This window comes from Monocercomonoides exilis (assembly GCF_001643675.1).
Source record: "Monocercomonoides exilis strain PA203 chromosome Unknown scaffold21-1407046, whole genome shotgun sequence".
In the NCBI taxonomy this organism is placed as follows: Eukaryota; Preaxostyla; order Oxymonadida; family Polymastigidae; genus Monocercomonoides; species Monocercomonoides exilis.
This window is the reverse complement of record NW_027150566.1, coordinates 882,739-903,900: the sequence shown is the minus strand read 5'-3', so window position 1 is coordinate 903,900 and position 21,162 is coordinate 882,739. Positions and strand designations below refer to the sequence as shown.

The 21,162-nt window shown below is 38.7% G+C and overlaps 4 protein-coding genes across 4 annotated transcripts; 3 read left to right on the top strand and 1 right to left on the bottom strand.

The window, feature by feature from the left end:
* Positions 1-1,418: 1,418 nt before the first annotated feature.
* On the top strand, positions 1,419-2,172 carry MONOS_17546 (uncharacterized protein; the record flags this gene model as incomplete). Its single annotated transcript, XM_067870476.1, has 3 exons — positions 1,419-1,431; positions 1,637-1,865; positions 1,944-2,172. 3 exons carry the CDS (start codon positions 1,419-1,421, stop codon positions 2,170-2,172), a joined length of 471 nt encoding a protein of 156 aa, XP_067727865.1.
* A 2,552-nt stretch (positions 2,173-4,724) lies between these two features.
* MONOS_7951 (putative deoxyribonuclease II family protein) lies at positions 4,725-6,777 on the top strand. The gene is made up of 3 exons (XM_067878318.1): positions 4,725-4,833; positions 4,884-5,270; positions 5,332-6,777. The coding sequence occupies exons 1-3, from the start codon at positions 4,749-4,751 to the stop codon at positions 5,973-5,975; spliced, it is 1,116 nt and encodes a 371-aa protein (XP_067727864.1). The 5' UTR covers positions 4,725-4,748; the 3' UTR covers positions 5,976-6,777.
* Positions 6,778-7,624: 847 nt separating this feature from the next.
* On the bottom strand, positions 7,625-15,641 carry MONOS_7952 (uncharacterized protein; the record flags this gene model as incomplete). The annotated part of the gene is made up of 1 exon (XM_067878319.1): positions 7,625-15,641. One exon carries the CDS (start codon positions 15,639-15,641, stop codon positions 8,022-8,024), a length of 7,620 nt encoding a protein of 2,539 aa, XP_067727863.1. The 3' UTR covers positions 7,625-8,021.
* Positions 15,642-16,884: 1,243 nt separating this feature from the next.
* On the top strand, positions 16,885-18,271 carry MONOS_7953 (uncharacterized protein; the record flags this gene model as incomplete). The annotated part of the gene is made up of 3 exons (XM_067878320.1): positions 16,885-16,905; positions 16,959-16,971; positions 17,076-18,271. 3 exons carry the CDS (start codon positions 16,885-16,887, stop codon positions 18,269-18,271), a joined length of 1,230 nt encoding a protein of 409 aa, XP_067727862.1.
* Positions 18,272-21,162: the final 2,891 nt, after the last annotated feature.

Below are 21,162 nucleotides of genomic sequence, written 5' to 3'. Positions count from 1 at the left end.
GCTATCTTTTCATCTCAAATCATTCGCAACAACATCAAGGACAACGAATACCTCTTTATCTCTTGATTAGCATCCTCGTATTTTTCTTTTTTATTTTCCTCCTCCTTATTCTTCTGTTGCTGTTGTTGCTTCTGCTTCATCTTCTTCCTCCTGCCATGTCACCAGCTCATTCATTTCGCACAACAGAACTGATTATCCATCCTCAGTCAAACAGCCTCTATTCCCTTTTTCACAATCTTCCACACTTCTCTCACTGCAACCACTCATCCTTTAAATCGTTGTCCTGCTTCATCATGTGAAATCTCGACTGCCTCGATCGTGACAAAAACAGCATTGCCGTGGGCAAGCGAAGGGATGCATCAACCAGATAGAAAATTGAAGGGAAATCATTCCCATTGCTATTGAAAAAATACCTATTGATTATTCAATTTGACGGATAACTCCGTTATAATCGAAAAAATCTACTATTTCATCTGAATGTATTGAAAAACTCCCAAAATATTATTTCATTCGTTTGCATGCACTCCAATACAATAGATCACTCTCCTTAAGAATAGAACCAATTTATTACTGTCGCTCTCAATGAAATGGCTTGTTTCATTTGAAATAGATTTTATCAAATACAAACATCATAATTATCAGGTTCCACACAACATCATAATTTTAATCTTCACCAAATCACTAACGCAGCTTTGATCAAAGAATTTGAATTGCAGTCAAAACATAGAAATAAAAATAAACGAGAAATTCCAATTCTTACAATTAAATTATTTGGCTTATATATATGTTGATTATCAGTTGCTTTTTTTTGTTTAATTACAAATGTGTTCTTTTCAAATTATTATCGAGCTTTTTTAGATTCATTGAAAGCGTCAAATGAAGAAAAATTGAAAAAAAATGAAGAACTGAATGAGTAGTTTCTTGCTGATCTTTGCGTATGCTATCTTTTGCTTTATAGCATATTTTCTTTAGAATTGTTTCCATTTTGTATTCGCTGCTTTCTGAAAGCAACATCGTTCAAGGAGAAAAACGAAAAAGTTAAAAAGGAAAAAGAAATGACTTTGTTAACTTTGAGTTACAAATGCAACTGTGTATGTAATCAACAACTCCATTATTGATATTTTTGAATTTCATTATCGTTTTTTATTAGTTATTTGAAAAAGAAATTTGCCTTAATGAAATCAAAGAGATTATCCAGAATCAACATGAACATCAGAATCTGACATGACTTGCCTTTCTGTCTATTTGGATGTTTTTATCAATAGGATTTTTTAGTTATAAAGGTTTGGTAGAAAGGATTTCGAATTAACTACATTTCTCAAGAGAAGTCAAGAGAGAATTGGAAGAGAAAAGAAGAGCTGAAGGAGGAAGTGGAATGATGAAGGTGATGTGCAGATATTTCGATGAAATATTGTTGGATGTGTGAGTGTGGTCTGTGGATGCTGTGTCTTCGATTGCAAAGATGACGGAGCAAGAATGAAAAGTGTTGGTGGAAAAGGATGTTGACGAGGAGGAAGGGGCACAATAAAAGACAGCGCTTGCGTTTTCGGAATCGCTGAGGAATTGCTTCGGTCTGGAAGCAGAGGCGCAGGACTTGGCATCCGCCAATTCTTCTGAGCGGTCATCGGATGTACAGAGCAGAATACAGGGGAAGTGGTAGGGGCTGTTTGGGGCGGGGGGTGCTGTGTGGAGGAGAAGAGGGAAGAGCTGGGGAAGGGAGTGGAGAAGGGGGAAGGGAGGTGTCGGCTTGTGGATGTGAATGTGGTGAGAAAGAGGAAGAAGGGAGGAGGAGAAGGGGTTGTGCCTGTGGTTGTGGCTGAGTGCGAGCATGTGTGTGGAGGGGAGGGTTGGCGGAGGGTGCAACGGTGTGTGTATTGGGAGGAGTGCGGTTCATAGCAGCAGCTTTCGGGCAGCAGTGGGTGCTTTTGGGAGGCTGCGGAAAGGAGGGAGGAAGGAGCATGTCACATGGGAGGGATGGAGGTGCTGAGAATGGAAGGAGGCGGAGGAGAATGCAGCGGTGCTAGGGTGTGTGCTGGAGCTGCAGAGCCAGCTGCGGAAGATGTGAAGCGCGTCTGCTACTGCGCGTGCCTTCCACTTAGGATGGCCAGAATGAGGATAAATGAACGTGGCATTGCTCATGCACAAGAAGAAGGGAATGCTAGAGCATGTTGAGAAACTTGCTTTCTGACTCTTGCATGCACACCTTCCTAAATACTTCTTCTCTGGAGTTCCACCAGCCAGTTGTTTTGTTCCAATCATTCGCTGAACGAAGAGATGGAAAAGTTGATGTGTCGTTGAGTTCAAATTACGCAGGGAATCACTCTGAGGTTGTCATTTTCAAGGAAAATAATTATAGATATTGTTTTCATTTTTCAAATATTTATTTTTTACTAATTCATGAAATAATTTAACAAAAAAGATAACCCAAAAAAAGATTTGTGATATGCACAGCTGTAAGTTTTCTGATTCGTTATGTTTGCTTTTTGACATTTCTTCTTGTTGAAATGAGCAAGAAAGTTTTTACAAAATAATAAATAATTGTCAAAAAAGAAAAAATATGAAACACAAAAAAGAATATTTTCTATAATCTTCCGATCTCCCAAAGTTGTGGATGAAATTTTCAACCATGCAACTTTAAAGCTTTATTCGGTTTAAAGGTTTATTATTTTTTTGGATTGGTTTGAGAAGAAGATAATTACAAAATAGGAAAAATCAGCATGCTATCAAAATATGAAACAGTTTGATAAGAAATAACAGTCTTTCAAAATGGCAACGCAAAAAAATAAAGCCCCACGAAAAAAGTATTTAAGGAAGTGACGATAAATACAAAGAAAAAATTCATTTAAGACTATGAATATATCAAAACCTTCGTTGACAAAATTAAACCTGCAATTGAACGGGCTGATCCAAGAAACTTCTTTTTTATTGAACAACTTTTCTTTTAAATCAGTCATATTTTTAATCCAAACAACGATTCATTCGAAAGAAGTTGTTAAGACCAACAGATGCAAAGATCAATGAATATTTACGATTAGTCTTCATCCTTCAGTTGTAACTGTTATTGAAATACACAAAAATTAAAAAAAAATTTGACATATTTAATAACTCAAACATTCCCTTATTTTTTTCTTTTTTCAAATGAGAATTCTTGATTTTGATCATAGCTGTTTTTTATCAAAAACATTCTATGCATGGAAAACTAATTCATCAGCTAGCTGTTTTATTTTTGAATTATTATTTATAATTTTCAAAATTGATTTTTCAAAAAAAACATAAAAAGATATCAATTATTCTCTTGAAGTGAATGTGAGACAATCAAACATTATAAAATTGTTGATAATACTGCTTATATCATCTCAAAATTTGATTATCAGCTTTGTTATGAAACAAAAATCCATCATCGAAATTTTCATTTGAAATTTTATGATTTCAAAAATAATCACCCATATATTATTATAAGGTTGTATACCAAATATTTTTGTAAATCATTTCTTTTAAAATAAGATCTGAATTTTTTAAGTTTTATTTTTTGATCAATGTTTTGCTCGTGTTTCCACGAGTTTTTGAAACCAAGCATTTTCCTTGTTAGCATTGTTTTTAAACTTTTCTTTTTAACAATTTTGGTTATTTTATAACTATAGAAACTCTTTTTTTTCAATAGTTTTCACACATCACCTTTTTTTCGTAAAACTGAAATTTTGAAGAAATATATTGTTGATTTTTTAATTAATCATACGTGCATGATTTGCAAATTAGTGTATCAAATAATAAATGTGATGAAAATTTGAATCAATTAGTATTTATATCAGAAAATGAAAAAGTTGATATTTTGTTTTTCTCGTTTTATTTTTCATACATATATAAATATCAAAGAAAGCTTATATATATAATATTACATAAGATAATCCATCATTGAAAAACAAGCAATCTTGTTAATAACAATTTCCTTTGTTGAAATTTCAGTTTTACGAAAAAAAGGTGATGTGTGAAAACTATTGAAAAAAAAGAGTTTCTATAGTTATAAAATAACCAAAATTGTTAAAAAGAAAAGTTTAAAAACAATGCTAACAAGGAAAATGCTTGGTTTCAAAAACTCGTGGAAACACGAGCAAAACATTGATCAAAAAATAAAACTTAAAAAATTCAGATCTTATTTTAAAAGAAATGATTTACAAAAATATTTGGTATACAACCTTATAATAATATATTATTTGTTTTAAAATTATTTTCATTGCGTATAAGCTTCTATATGAAGCAATATGAGAAAAAAAAATTTAGGATCTAATAAAAAACGGGGTACTAATAAAAATTTGACACTATACAGAATTTTCATTCTTTTCATTCTTTTCATTCTCTCTCTCTCTCTCTCTCTCTCTCTCTCTCTCTCTCTCTCTCTCTCTCTCTCTCTCTCTCTCTCTCTCTCTCTCTCTCTCTCTCTCTCTCTCTCTCTCTCTATCTCTCTATCTCTTTCTCTTTCTCTCTTTCTCTCTCTTTTTTCTTTTTTTGATTTTTAATCAAAAACAAAGTCATCATTTCCAACTCGATTTTCTTTCTTTTCTTTTCTTTTTTAATTATGGATTAAATTATTATTTCAAAATTAATAAGCATTATATAAAAAAATGGATTTGGTTTTTTTTAAACTTATCACTTGCTTTCTATAAAAAGTTTATTTGAAATGCTGAATTATTTATCTCTATTAATCAAAATTATTCATTCATCATATAATGGTAGTAGATCGATTTTGTTAGATGTTTTGGATACTTTTAGAAATTTTTGTTTTTCAAAGCAAATGTGCTTTACAATGTGTTAATCCAAATGGAAATCCTGTCGACTGTGTGTAATTTTTGTAATGGAAATGAGTGAATTCTTTTTTGTTTTCCCAGGGTATATGATGATAAAAACTGCAACACAGTCAGGGGCGCCAAGCTCATGCATTAGAAATGGAACAGCTTACACTTACATTGATTCGACAACATCAAAGTTAGTGTTCCTCAACAAGGATATCACACAGACAGATTCACCTCTTGGGCGAACTTTGCTTCCTCTGTATAAAAGTCAAACAGATTTAGTTTTTATGTACAATGACGAAACTCCAGATGGAAAAACTAGCAGCAGTTATGGACATACAAAAGGTGTTATCTCTTATTCGCAAAATCAAGGCTTTTGGCTTGTTCACAGTGTCCCTGCATTCCCCCCTCCTCCTGATCGTGAGTATTCTTTCTCTTCAAAAGGAAGACAATATGGTCAAAGCTTTTTGTGCCTTTCACTAGGTTTGTTAAAAAATTTAGTCTTTTTATGTTTATTTAAAAATTATCTGTGTAAATATGTTAGATGCAAATAATCTGAATACAGTTGGTATTCTTCAGCAGCACAATCACCCTCAAATATATTACAGTAAAATTTCTTCAAACGCTCAAACTCAAATGCCGGAACTGGCAAAAGCAATGAATGGTTCATTTGTTGGAAGAACTCCAGCCACTGCAATCAGGGATATTGTAACTCGCGGAGGACAAAAGTTCAGAGGATATGGGAAAAATGCACCATGGGGTAAAGATCTTGCTCCCAATCTTATTGTTCCCGATATCAACGCTGATATGATATGGGAGACATGGATGCGTCCTTATGAAAAACCGTTTTGCCCTCCAAGACCCGCAAAGCAATGCCTTTCTTCGTCACTTCTTTCTGGGCCAATAGAAGGCGGAGGAGAGTACAAATGGAAAGAAACTGAAGATCATTCAAAGTGGGGAATTTCCGCAGAACGTAAAGTCCCAGTAACTTGCATTGGAGATATTAACAGAATGTCCTCTCAGAGGAAGAGAGGAGGAGGTGCTGTTTGTATAAATAACTCGAAAATTCATTCTATGTTTTATTCGTTGATATTGAATACCGACTCTTGCAATGGACCCTCCGATGTTATTCCATATGGTTTTTTCCGAAAGACATATAGAGCATTTAGGAATCTTTTTTCAAAATAGGAATATATCAATATTAAATTGAAAAGATAATATTATTTTTCATTTGGATTCTAATGTTGATTTTTGTTTTTAATTGTTTGCAGACTATTTTGAGCTGACCTTTATTTGTATTTTTTAATTTATCTGATTAGAGCTTTACTAATAATTAATTGAATATATTTGTAAAATTATTCTGTAAATGATATTCGTTTTAATTTTATTATTATTATTATTTAGAAGAGTTGATAAAAAATTTAATTTGAAAATTTAACAGAATAAAAAGTGAAACTCATCTTTTTTTAACCGTTTGTTGAAAAATATAAACGAGAAATGGGTAAAGTTTTTGCGCAAATGAAAAATACAACGAGATGTTCCAAACTATTTTTCCATCGTATCATAATAAGTCCAACATTCCTGTATGTGTTGAAATGAAGAAAATAAAAATAGAGAAAAACAAAAGAGAAAACTGAATGGAAAAGAATTCATAAGGTTAAAAATTTCTTACCAAATGAGATCGTAATAAACTATTTTTTTATCAATAGAAAAAAACAAAAGTGATTGTTTCGAAAAAAAAAATAACATTCCACCTCTTATTCAAAACCAAAATTTGAAAAACTGAATGAAAGTTTAACGACTTAGAATCGTCTTTTTGTATATTTTTGAAATTAGAGAAGGAATCATCTGTTTGCCTTAAAAACAATATGAATCAATCATGAACTGTTATTCCATTAATTTTTTATCAAGAATTCAGAAAAGACCAATTTGGTGCGTTTGAAGAGTTGATGTTCATCATTCATTCAGAAGTGCCTCGTAAAGAGCAATTAGGGTGATGTTTTTATTGGTAGCATGGAATACGAGAAGCCGCGATATCTTCAAACCGGGAAAATGCTTTGAATATTCGGTTTTTAAAAAAATCTCTGGATATTCCTCCCCAAAAAAATAAAAATAAAAACGGAAATTATTCACTTTTCAGAGTTTGTTTTTTCCTTTTGCTTTGTGATTTCTTTTCTTTTCTTTTCTTTTCTTTTTTAAACAATTGTCGTATGGAAATCCCCCGCTGTCTGAAAAACAAGACATGAAAATAGGCCCATTGCTGGGACGAAAATTGGGCAAACGAAAGCATTCTTGGTGTGAAAAGACAAAAAGAAAATATGCTGACGATATTCTTTTTCACTCGACATATGTGCATCTTCTGGACAGATTATCACTTTTGCAATTGTGATTAGCAGGCATTTGTTTCCTTGCAACATCTTTATCGACTAATCAAAATCGATTGTCCTCGCATTTGGCATGCACAAAATAAGGAAAGCGTGTGCACTCTCCAAAGCGCCTGTTTCCAGAGTTAGCACAAACAAGAGCAGATAGGCATCGTCTGGCTTTCTGATTTCATTGGTGTCTGGAGAGGCGAAGGATTCGGTGATGAGGAAGGAGGTGAGGCGAAAGAATGCTTCTGTGATGAGAACGCTGCCATTAAGTGAGATGCGCTTGTTGGAGTCGGAAGGATATTGCTCTTTGAATCAGGGTTTTGGAACAGATTCCATTTCTTCGGGTCTTTGAAGGCACGTGCACATTACAGTTATTTATTTTTTTCACAACAGCCTTGAAATGGATCGAAGCTTCTGTCAAAGAACTGGCGAAAAGAAAAGAAAAGAAAAGAGTGAAAGAGAAAGAATTCTGCGTATTTGTTGATTGCCATGAATAAAAAAATAAAATAAAATAAAATAAAATAATAAATATTTTTGCAGCATCTGCTCAGCTGCACCCGATCAAAAACGAAAGTCTGGCCAGCAAAACAAGATTACAAAAAAATACGAAAAGGCACGGTGATTGTGAGATCACACATTGCTTGGATGGAGGTGCGCAGAAGCGAAGTGGCAATGCTGCTGGCTTGGAAACGCAATACAAACACCAAAAACTCGCATCACTGAGAATGCTGCAAAAACAACTTTCACAGACATTTCTTTCTTCTTTTTTCTAACCCCCTTTTTTCTTCATTGCGCGACAAGCCAGATGGTGGGTGGTGCACAGGCACACAGACACACAGGCTCAAATGCTGGAGGGAGCCAGTCAAAACGAGGTGAGCGTCTCTGAGACAGCGGAAGCAGGCAAAGCGGAGGGAGGGGGGATGCCTGCGGCATCGACGAGGTCGATTGCGTCAGAGGCTGTGAGCATGGCAGAGGCAGGCGGAAACAGCGCGATGAACGCTTTCTTGAGCTCCTGGAGCGTGGGCCTGCTGTGGGGCTGCTGCGACATTGCAGCGCATGCTGTCTGGCCGAGCGAAATGCCCTCGCAGCTGCACAGTGTTGGCCTCTCCCCGTTCGCAATCTTCTGCCCGGCAGCTTCTGCTTCGTATTCCCCAAACGGGATCTGCAGCGTCAGGCACTCCCACGCCATCATCCCGATCGAAAACACCACCGTCTTCTTTGTTGCGTGCCCCTTTGCGCCGCTCAGCAGCTCCGGCGCCTTCCATCGCATGCACTCCTTCCTGAAATCATCTTCATCCTCAAACGCCGATGAGGGCGGAGGCGATCCTCTGCCGTTCCCATTCGCACACGAGCAATCAGAGGAAGAGGTGGCAATAGTTGTGGTTGATGAGATGGAAGATGAGTCTGAATCCTCTAACGAAGAGGAGCAGTCGGAGTGGAGCGCAATGCAGATGACCATGTGCTCCGAGAACAGCACAATATGCGGACTCAGATTGGCCAACGATTGAAGAGGGTTGTTCATTTCGTCGAAGGAGTGGAGCGCAAGATTTGCCACCCAGAACAGGATCTGAGCAGCTGTCTGCTCCCTCTCCTGCAGAGTGCCTATCGCCATCTCCTTTGTCTTATTCTTTCCATGAAGCAGCATGAACATCGAATCCCTCAGATCCACAATCAGCTTCTCATGAGGAGAAGAACAGGCCATTGCATCCACAAGGTTTGACATCGAAGAGGTGGTTGGACACATACTCTCTGGTCGGATAAAAGTGGAATCTGTATCTGTCGTTGAAGTGGATGAGATGGATGAAATTGATGGTGAAGGAGTTCGCTTTCTGGTCTCTTCCTCTTCTTCAACCTTCTCTAATGCCCATTCAGGAATCTTGTCTGAATCTTTCCCCAGAATATATTCAGTAGATCCACTCTCACTCAACAAATGTTCTGATGATTCTGAATGCTCCATATTCGTCTCATAAATTCTCTTCTTGATCCGCTCTTCATTCTTCTTCTCAGCTTCCCTCTCTTCCCTTCTCCACTGCTCCTCCGGAGACATCTCCATCGTTATCATTTCAAACGCCTTCGGATCCTTTTTGATGTTATCATTCACTATCTCTCTCAGATCTTCTGCTTCATTCTTTGCTTTTCTCCACCGGACAGCCAGAACAACGGATACAACAAGAACGATTATCAATATGATGCCCATGATTATAACAATCAAAAACAAATAAGATTTTCCTTCTTTTCCTCCTTCAGCAATTCTATCATCTTCTTTGGCCTTGACTTCACTTCTGTTTTTCAAAACAAAAGTTTCTGTTGTCGATGAATTTGAAACATTTCCAAACAATATGCACACAACAACTTCTGCTTCTGTTGGAGCAGAGCTTATCAAAGACGAATCAATCTTTCCATGGACTTCTTCCTCAGAAACAAACTCATCTTCCGCAAAAGCGTGAGTCTCGATTGAGCTGACATTGTTTATTTTTGACACAATCTGGAATCCCAGATTGCATGGCAGAAGAAGCGTCCCTCTGAAAGTCAGTTCAACTGTATCTTCTTTTTGAGTTGTTTCAACTGACTTCAGCGTTGGAATGAAGAACTCGGATGATCTTTCAGCAGCCATCCCCAACAGCTTGCATCCTTCATTCAAAATCCAAAGAGATGAATTGTCCTTCAATCCATCTCCCCCTTTCAGATCAACAACATTGAGTGTTCCGCTGCCTGTGCAGAATACATTTCTTCTTGCAGACTTGTATCTTTCGATGCTTTTGCTGTTATTCTCAAGCAAGCAGCTTTCGATAACAGCACTTCCACCACTGATCGACAGCCCGCCTTTTGAAGAGTTTGTGATCGATGTGTCCTTCATCTCCAGCAACCCTTCACACACATCAACAACCGATCCAGTCCATTTGCACACATCCTCATCTGCTCCATTCTTTTCGCTCTGGTGCTCATCCTCATATCCAATCAGTTCGCATGACTGCAGAGACAGAGATGCCCCAAATGATATTTCCACCAAGCTCCCTTTCTCTGAAGGTGTGAAGCATCTTTCAAACGAACAGTTCAACAATTGGCTTCTTGTTTTTTCACACGCTGACTCAACCACATGGGAATTGCTGCTGCTGCTGTTGCTGCTGGTGATGTTTGAGAACGATGAAATGCCCATCTGCAGAACAACCCTTTCTCCAGCATCTTTCTCATTCACATGCTGATTCTTCCCCTTTGTCAGAGAAATGAAGTTTTCCCCAAGCTGCAGAATGTCAGATGCAGCCAGCTGCATGATGTTCACTGATGCACTCAACTCAACAATCATTGCAGTTGCAGTTGTTTTTATTGTGGATATCTCGATCTGATTCAGAGTGGCAGCTGACCCACTCTTGAAGAGGAGCAATGGCTGAGCTGTGCCCATCACACATATCGAGCTCTTCTCCATCTCAAACACTCCTCCTTCAACCACAATAACACTCGAATTGAGAGTGGACTCAACAGACGATGACTGCAGAGTGCAGCCTGAAAATGCCAACGATCCATTCAATTGCTTCATAATCGCTGTGTGCTCTGCTGAGAAATGCTCGTCAAACGAAAACAAGCAGTCTTCGACCAAACACTCGTTTTCAAACAACATGATCCACGATCCCTCAGACTCCTCTTCGATCGATGAATTGAAATGAATTGCTGATTGGTGTTTGGTGATCGACTTCAGCGTGAGATCGCTGATGACTGTCGGCTCAGCCACCACACTCGATGAGTCAACACATATCGCATTGAACAGCCCAGCCTGCACATGCCTCACTCCGTGTGACACGCTTCGGCAAGGATTGTCCTGCTTCCCACACTGGTTGCTGTCTTCAGACTCCATCGACACAAACACCTGCGGCGTGTACAGAAACGTGATCAGCGGGATGAGATCGATGTCTGAATGTGTCAAGTCGCTCCCACAGATCGATGTGTTCATGCGCAGCGAGGGCTGCGAAAAGTCAAGAGCGAAAAGTGTTTCGTTGATCTGCTCACCGATCGAATGGCAGTTGATAAACACATCCTTCCCCATGAATGCACTGTTCATCATGAATTGAACACCTGCAATGTGAAGAAGAAGCGGTTTGGAAGGGGTTTGAAAGGGAGCATCTGGATCGCAAAAGTCCAGCATCATCCCGCCTCCTCTCCCTGTGCTCTCAGAACAAGCACACAACACAAATGTGCAGTTTTTCACTCCCAGACTCGACTCCTCATTCTTCATGCGCATCATCAGCCCGCCTCCTCTGTTGCTTTGCCGGCTGAGGCAGTTCCAGAATGTGCAGTTCTCCATTCCACACTTCAATCCAACAAACTCATCCACACCCAAAAACACTGATCCTTCCTCAGTTCTCGACACATTCTCGGCTGTGACAGATGTCATGTTCATTGACGGGATATTCACTGGCAAATCAGGCGAATCTCCAATAACAAATTGATTTGAGTGGAGTTCAGAGGAGAAAACTGATATGAAGCAACCAGAAGAAATAGACGAATTGGCGAATGATGTGTTGTGCATGTGCGCTGAATGGAAATTGGCTGACAGTCGCAGAAAAGGATTTGCCAGAGACAAAGTCACAAGTGCACAGTGCTCCAGGGAGACATCCCCTTCCACAATGTCAAGCACACACAAGGAAGAAGAAGAAGGAGGCAATGTGTCAGATGGAATGAACCTGCAAAGAGAGAAAGACACAGAATACACAGAGCGGATGAATGATTTGTGGAACTCACATCTGCTCGGAAGATCGATTATTAGGTTTGAAAAGGAAGCATTCACCGAGTTGGAGATCAGCGAGCCATCATCCGAGGAATCTCCATCACCAGAAACGAACAAGTGCACAGCCTCACCACCTCCTTCAACTGAAATCAAAGGCCGGCTCTCATCAGACGGTTTGGAAGGCAGCAAGGATACTGAATGTTTGAGTGAAGCTGATCCTTCCACTTTGATGCTCGATTTCTCCAAAGCAACTGGAGAGAATCGCATTTTGATCATGTGGTCGATCGAGGAGCATGGTGCTTCAGAATATCCGCATCCACTGAAATCAAATCCTTTCTCTTTCGAAACAAACCCTTTCCCACTCCAATTTGACCACAAATACACAACCAGCGGAATCACATATCCCTCCTCGCCTGTTGTCTTCCTTTCCCATCCACACAACTCATCCAATAAATCCAACTCCTCTGAACTCATCTCCCATTTGAAATGATCCTTGTTCACAACTTCCCTCAAATCCCATCCTGAAACAAACAGATTCTTCCCTTTCCAGGCATTGCATCCCTCAAATGTCATTCCTTCCATCACAAATATCTCTATTTCCTCTGGCAATGCAACAAACATTCCTCCTCCCATTCCCTTTCCTCCATCCACAACATCCTCTGATGGAACTTCACATTCAGACAAATTCACATTTTTCATTTCCAAACTCCCTCCACTTCCAATTAATATCATCATCCCTCCTCCTCTCAGTCCTTCTTCGTTTTTGCACTTTGATGATATGTTCGTGTTTTTGATCGATATGGTTCCTCCACCACTCATCTCCACTGTCATGCATCCACCACTTCCTCCCTCATTTGCCATCTCTGTCAATGTGCATCCCTCAACTGCCACTCGTGATGCTCCGTTCACGTTGATTGGCGAAAGTGCTGTGAAAGTGACATCCTCAGAAACAACCAATCCTGTGAGCTCCAATTCACCTCCACTCACATGAATCAATGAAAATGCCACAGAGCTTGCAAGAGAATCAGCTGAAAATGCAATCGAAATATTGCTCAAAGAGAGAAAGATTGATGACTGAATAATCGAAGATATTGAGGAAGGAAGAACACGAGGAAGAACAAAAGATAAGAAAGACAGAGAAAAGCTTCCAGAACACTGAATAACATTGTGGCAGTCAGTGGAGATATTGTCAGTCAAGAAAACATTCACAAAGGGATATTGGCTCGAAGAAGATGATGCAGATGAAGAAGAAATTGATATTTGAGATGTTTGAAACAAAGGCACAACAAATGGATTCTTGATCGATGCTGATGATATCACTTCCATCGCATTCACAAGCTCATTCACTCGCTCACGAACACAGAAGTCGATTGTTGAACAGCAGAAAACGGAATATCCGCAACGAGAATGATCTGCACCACTCCTTTCGTCAACTGATATGGGAGATTCAAAATCACACAAATACACACACAGCGGAATAACTGGCAATGATGCCCCATCCTCGCATCCACACAACTTCTCTTCATTATTCATGCAGTTTCCATCTTTGAAGAATCCAAAGGATGTTTGATCAATTATCTCTTCCAACAAAAGCCCACTTCCACACTGAACAAACACATCACTTCCATGAAAAGCTCTGTTTGGGTTTTCTTCAGAAAATATCACAGATTCATAAATAGTGAAATCCGATTCAGTCGAATCAACATTTATGAACAACCCTCCTCCTCTCCCCTTTTCCTCAAGACTTCCTGCACAACATCCCTCAAATGTTGATGTTCCATTCACAATCAACTCTCCTTTCCATTCTCCTCTCATCGCCAGACCACCACCATCTTTTCCTGCTGACACATTCTCAAAATGGCAGTTTTCAACAACAACACTCCCCGAGGATGCATCACATCTCTCAATTATTCCTCCACTTCCTGACAGCCTTTGAATCGATGTGAAGTTTGTGTTCACCACATACAACACTGATCCAGACCGATTCACATTGAATGAAATCAAACTGTCAGACAAGAAATTCATGCCAGCAATTCCAACTCCTGACAATTCCACATTTCCTCCAAATATCTGCATGAAAGACACCTCAAGATGCAATTTACTGTCAACTGATGATATTTCGCATTCCTCCATTGTCAATGATCCATCGCCATCCATCACCACAAATGGCATGCTTGTCCCACTCTCTGCATTCCCTTGGAGCATCGTCACTTTTTGAACACAAAACGATCCAGATGCAATATTAATGACAGATAATGATGATGATGCTGATTGCACAACACATTCATTCTTTGACAATCCACAAACACTGAATTCATTGGATGAAATTGATATTTGTTCTTCTTTGAACACGCTTGGTCGTAGGATCAGAGTTTTGTTCGAATTGCTTGTTGTTCTTTCAAGTGAATATTTGATTGAACGACAGAAAGGGGCAAAACCACACTGCTCATGATCAATGCCAACTGAATAATCGGCTGTTATTTGATGATTATTCTCATTATTGGTCATCCACGAACTCAGATCAGATATGCTCGAACATTCATAGAATCCATCATTGCACCTTGTGATCCTTGGGGAAGCACTTGAAGAATAACAATCAGTAATGTTATTTTCATCAATCGTCATCCACTGTTGATGAAAGCTGATGTGAATATCGTGCCCATAATCATCATTTTCAGCTGTATTGTTATGGAAAAGACAATATTTGATGTTAATTGAAGGATTATTCAGTGCGTCTTCTTCTGCGAGTAATATACAAGGAGCATAGCTACCACTCTCACAATTCTGCATCAAGCAATTCGAAATCAATATCAACGTGCTTGCGTGCCAGATGTGTGTAACTGATGAATACAAATCCGAACTTGCATTGTCAAAAATACATGAAACAACGATACATGGATTTTTATTGCATGAAATAAAATAAAAACATGTTTTGCTATTTGAAGAACAATTGATCATCGAAGTTGCATTTATCACTTCAGAATGTGCATTTCGAATTCTATAACCTCCTGTTTCTTTTGAAGATGAACAATTAATCACTTGACATTCTTCAGAAACAAATATTCCATTTGAATTTTCTATTGAAGCAACACCACCACTGCTTTTTGAAGAGCATTCCAAGAATGAACAACGATGCAATATTATCGATGCATTTCCTTCTCCATAAAGAGCGCCACCTATTTCATCACTCTGAACGTTGAATGTGTCATCGTCAAACACATTTTCTCCTTCTGTGAAATTTTGTCTTTTGTTGAAAGTTGTGAAGCATTTCAAAAACGAACAATTTCCGCAGCGAAAAGAGATCATCGCAGGCGAAAGAATGCCTCCAGAATATGGACTTTCACAACCAATCATCACTGTTCTTTCCACCAGAACTCTCTCAGAGCATCCATTTTCATTGTCGCACTTTTTCATTGATTTTGGCAAAGTGATGTTTTCAAACAAAGAATCAGTCACAGATATTGATGAAAGACAACTCGAAGAAAGAAAAGGGTCATTTCCAAGAACTTCAAATGAAGAAATCCTTGAAGAAGACAAGCACAATTCACCACAATGAGAAAGAACTTTCTTTGAATGATGTGCAATCAAAGATGATAATTGACGATCATGAACCACAAAATTGAATGAAATGTTGCAGAGACATATTCGGCATCCTGAACAGAAAAACAGATTTTTTGATTGTGGATGGACAGAAAACGAACAACTCCACAAATCCAGTTTCGAAGGTGAATCAACTGATGCAAAATACTTCTCCATGCTCATGATGCAGGAAAGAACAGACAAGTTAATTGTTGAGTTCTGGACAACAAAAAATGAATGATCATTTTCCACTTCACCTTTTTTGCAGTTTTCTTTGCTTGTCTGCTCAAATGATAATCCTTGCTTTTCTGAACTCAAAATTGTTGTTGAATGAAAACAAAATTCAATTCCATCAATGTTGTTTCCAGAAACCAACAAATAAAACGCGAGGCACCACAAAATGAGAAGATACATAGAATGTTGAGAATCAACAATTTTATAATGGATCAAAAAAAATAATCTCAAATTTAGTTAATTTCGATAATAAAGTCTTTTTCTTTCAAATCGAGAATTTGACAATCTCAAAGTCCAAATAGATCATATGCAGTTGCAAAGATTGAAAACGACAGATTAATTTTGGATAATAGTCGGATTAATTGTGAAATTACCAATTTCTCAATGATCCAAATGAACAAATTCCAATCATTTGGTTTAATACTTGTTATGATTTATGAATTAATTAACAAACAATAGAATACCGTTCAAAGAGTTTTTCAAATGAATACAGTTTTCAAATGCGAAAAGAAAAGAAAAGAAAAGAAATAAGACAACTTTTTTTTTGTATGAGAATGCCTGACTATGTGGAACGATATTTATTGCTTTATGAATTTTGTTCCTTTCACATTTTTCTGATATTGTTCTCTAATTTTAAAAACTTTCTATGAATATTTTTTGAATGAGAATGGAATTCGAATAATGATATCATAAAAGAAATTTTTTGACACAAATCTTTATTTTTATTCCTTTAACCAATGCAAGAATTTTGCCACAAATGTCAAATAAACAAAAATATTAACCATAATATTTAAGTTAATTTGACTTTTCTTTGAAATGATGGAATCAAAATGCAATTTCACAAGAATAGAGACTGATAACGTTGTTGATTCTATTGATTGGTTTGCTGCTTGTGTCTATTTGCAATTTTGAAAATTAAAAATTCATTTACACTTTTGATAAGGATGCAATTTAATGAAGATAAAACAGTTTATTCTTCCATTTTTGCTTCTTGTTCTACGGAAACAGACGTGCGTTTCAATATTATTAATTTTTAGTTATCTCATATTTCTAATTGATAAATAAAATTTTTATGTCTATTTTTCATCTGATTTTTCAAAAGGGGAAATTAAGAATTTTTGAATTTTCTCCTCGAGTTAAAGTTAAAGAGCCATCATTTTCATTAAATGTTCTTGAGATATATGATTCTTCAATGCGTTTCAGTTCTGCCAAGGTTTGTTTTTATGCTATTCTGTACAATTCTGATACAATTTTTATAGTTTTTAGGGTGTTTTGGATCGTTTGCAACTCTGATGGTAACAACCCCAAATGGGTACATTTCTTTATTGAAAATGGGTTTCCTCTTTTGTTTCATAAAATTTTAATTGCATTTTTTCCATTCAGATATCACATATGAAAACGATTCGAACTTGTCAGCCAGCTTAAAACAGATATTCGAGCTTGAAACTCAAACGCATTCTTCTAGATTTAGTGAATCAATTGAACCTACGTCACATCCAAAAATCATCAAGAAACAACTAGGGAAATGGAGAGGACTTTCATCCATGACAGAAGAAGTGAAAAGGCAAACCTTCAAATCTTCAAAAGCTGAATCAGGCTGTGCTGCTTTCATAACATCAATTTCCGTCAATTGCCTCAATCATAATGTCCTTCTCACAAATTATAACGGAAATGTGTTTTATTTGGAACCCGACAAGTTAGACAAAACACAAGCCGATTCCAAATCGACTCTGCTACCTCCGCTTCTTTCGCTTCCTTGCCATCCTTCAGCAATCGAATGGATCTCTCCAGCAACGTTTGTTGTCAACGGAGGCAGCAACGAGCTTCTTCTGTTTGACATTCGCACTCCCCTTCAAAAAGCAGATAAATGCACTCCGCAGCCTGCTGGGATTCTTCGCTTCCCTCTGAACTACACTTCACAATCAACAACTTCTGGAGCAGAAGCTTCATTTCCTTCATCTCCTTATTATCCTCCATCTACTTCAACTCTTTCATCTCCTTCATTTCCATACGCTCTGCTTTCCTCACCACCGAACGTCAGCTGCATAGCACATCACCCGCACAACCCTCACATCATTGGGGTTGGCACAACACACGGGCAGATTTCTCTGCTGGATGTCCGCACAGCTTCTTCTCCTTTGCTCCATCCCACTTCACTTTCAACCGGCAGTTCGTGTGTTGCATCTTTCGTTCCTTCACATAGCTCATCGTCTGTTTTATCGTTGATGTTACATCCGGTGCTGCAGAACACTGCTGTTGCTTCGACAACTGATGGAAACATAGCCGTTCTCAACTACGAATCATCAACTGTTTCTCCTTCTTCTGCAACTCCAATCACATCATTGGCTTCTTTTCCTGGAGTTTGCTCTTCTCTTTCTTCCTCCATTTCTCCTTCTCATCCTGAAGCTTCAATTGCCATGGATGTTGAACCATCTTCATCGTCTTCTTCTATGCAAGTGAAGAAGAGCATATCATTATCTCGTCCAATTAGAGCATTTGCAATGCATCCATTTTTGGACATTGGAGTGGCAGGCGATGAAACAGGTGCATTCACATTTGTGGGGCCAGTTGCAAGATAAACGAGAACACACAATACGTTATGAATGATGTTTGAAGAAATACGAAACTTTTTTTCAAACATCATAAGTATATTTATTGACTTTCAAAAACACTTCACTAAAATAACATCATTTCACAACGAAAAACAAAAGAATGAATTGCAGTTCAAATGATTTATTGGTCTTTAAGTTGCTCAAGTGTGAACCAAAAAAAGCCATGTGGTGAAAGAGTGATTGTGTACTGACTGTCAAGTTCAATTTTCGGGAAGACGCTTTGGCCAAACATTTCGACTGATGAAAGAATAATCATAATTTTCAAAAGAATAAGAAAAGAAAAGAAAATAATATCAAAAGCAATTAAGAACAATTCAAAAATGGCAAAAAATAAAATTAACAAAAAGAGAACAAACCAGGCGAATAACCTTCGTATTCTCTCAAATCCAGCCGAGCAGCCTGCGCAGAAGAAGACATATTGAAGATGCACAAGATGGTTGTGAGATTGGGAGATGAAAGAGGACATTGAGATTGTTTCATGCTTTCCGAAGAAGACGGGCATGAAGCAGAAGCTGAAGCAGAAGAGGAGGAAGAAGAGGAGGAGGAAGAAGATGATGATGCTGATGAAGAAATCGATGGAGATTGTGCCTTTGGAAGTGAAGAATCCATAACACCACTGTGACTAATCGAACTATGAGAACCAATTGAAATACCGCTTTTAGCCTCCGATTCCTTTTCCTGCTTCTTTCCCTTTGAATGTCTCTTCCTCGCCAATGCATGTTTCGCCTTTGTTGTGTCATCCTCATCATCAACAACCTCACAGCTCTTCTTCTCCTCCTTCTCAGTTGGCATCCGCTGGAACGACCCGCGCCGTGTCAAGTTGAACGTCGTTGTCGCTTTGAGCTTCTCAAAACGCGGATTGGGCGGTTCCCTACACACAACGCGGTGAGGCCGGCGAACAGGGGTGATGGGCAGAGAGCGGAGAGAGCGGAGGGTGCGGAGGGCAGCGAGGGAGTGGCCCATGTTCCGCACTCCGTAGCCAGAGAGATCGAGCGAGCTGAAGGAGGACACGTGGCTTCGGGCTGCGGGGGAGATGGAGAGGAGGGAAGCGGAGTTGGGAGGGTTGAGGGCGAGCGAAGGAGAAGAACTGAGTTTGGACAGTTTGGAGGACGGACAGACAAGCAGTGCGCTTTGTGGAGTCGACGAGGAGAGGAAGCGGACAGCAGGGGAGCGCAATGAGGAAGCATCAGCTCGTTTTGATTTTGAAGCAGATTTATCCTTTTTTTGATGATCCACATTACTCTCTTCCTCTTCTTCCTCTTCCTCTTCCTCTTCTTCTTCACTTTCGTCTTCAATAACATCATCATCAGCCTCCACAATACTATCCACACCTTCCTCTTTGATTGCTTGCTTACAACTCTGCGAAACTCCACTCTTTTCACTGCCTTCCAATTCCTGTTCTTTTTTCTCCTTCTCAACCGCACTTTGATCTCTCTGTGTTTTTTCAGGCTGTTTTGGAGATTCAACCATCGGCGTCTGGCCTGAAGCAAACTCCCGCGGTGTATTCGTCTCAAATGAATGCTTCGAATCAGGCTGGACAGGGTTGCTGTTATGCAGGGCGTTTAAGAAATGTGTGGTGAGATCTTCAGAAACTGGGCGATGCGAAGAAGAAGAGGAGGATGAAGGTGGGGGAGAAGAAGGAGAAGAAGTGAAAGAAGAAGCAAAGACAGAAGAAGAAGAAGAAAGCGAAGGAGAAGAAGAAGAAAGCTGGGCGAGCTGAGGAGATTCTGTTTGTGAAAGGAAGTCGCGTTTGGGGGAATGGTAGTTGTCAGAGCAGCAGACTGCGCTGGAGGTGGCTTCGCCAGTGATGACAGGGGGTTTGTTGAATGAAGATGATTCTGAGGCATTTGAAGAAGACAAAGAAGAAGAGGTAGAGAAAGAAGAGGAAGAAGCATCTGATTTCAATTGTTCGTTAAGTTGGCTTCTGTTTGTGTGCTTTTCAAGCTGTTGAGACTTCATTTGTGCTGCCATCACTCGAATAAGCGGAAGGGTTGTGACAGTTCTGAAAGAATGAAAACAACAAATTTTTCACCATTTAGAGAATGAAATACATAAAATGAATTAGAATTCATAATAAAATTAAATTAAATAAAATAAAATAATAACAAAAACAATAAGAAAAAAAGATATTCAATGCAATTAAACCAACAAACAATAATAATAATAATAATCACAGAAATTAACAAACGATGTGATTGAAGGAGCAAATGTAGTACGAGGAGTCACTGGCCCCGACACAACAGGGCAGACGATGGCGCTGTTTGCAGCGATGCTCAGGTGAGGAAGCGGAGTTGTGGGCAGAATGCGGAGAAAAGCAAGGATGTGCGGATTGTCTGGGTTGCAGAACACAAGAGAGCCCTAAAAGTGAATTATTCACAGGAAAAAATTTTTTTGTGTGTGTTGTTGAATATAAATATGAATATGAATGTTTACTTTAAAAAAAAATGGAATTTAAGTTTGAAAGGGGCGAAAATTGAATGAAATAAAATTTGTGTATAAGCTATTAAAAGCATATTCAACAACTTATAAATAAACAAATGTATAATATCAAATGAAAATTTTTCTCGTTTCACACCATCGAAAACACCAGATGCTTCTGCCTGATCCGCATGATCCTTCTCATCCAGTTCAGAAACGAGGCCCCGCTTCTCTCCTGTGCCTCCACATTGACTGATTGATAACCGTATTCGGGGTCTGTGTTGATTGGCAGGTAGAGCTCTCGCGCGTCGGCCCGGCTGAACCCGCCGTTGCGGTCGGTGGACCACTGCATGGGAGTCCTCACACCGTTTCTATGGGAGGAGGAGGAGGAGGGGGAGGGAGGAAGAATGTGAAATAAAGATGGATGATGGTGAAAAAAT

Coding starts and splice junctions, on each gene's coding strand:
- MONOS_7951 (XM_067878318.1), top strand. CDS start 4,749: ATGTTTTGGATACTTTTAGAAATTTTTGTTTTTCAAAGCAAATGTGCT. Junction 4,834..4,883: donor AAATGGAAATCCTGTCGACT/GTGTGTAATTTT, acceptor TTGTTTTCCCAG/GGTATATGATGATAAAAACT. Junction 5,271..5,331: donor CTTTTTGTGCCTTTCACTAG/GTTTGTTAAAAA, acceptor TAAATATGTTAG/ATGCAAATAATCTGAATACA.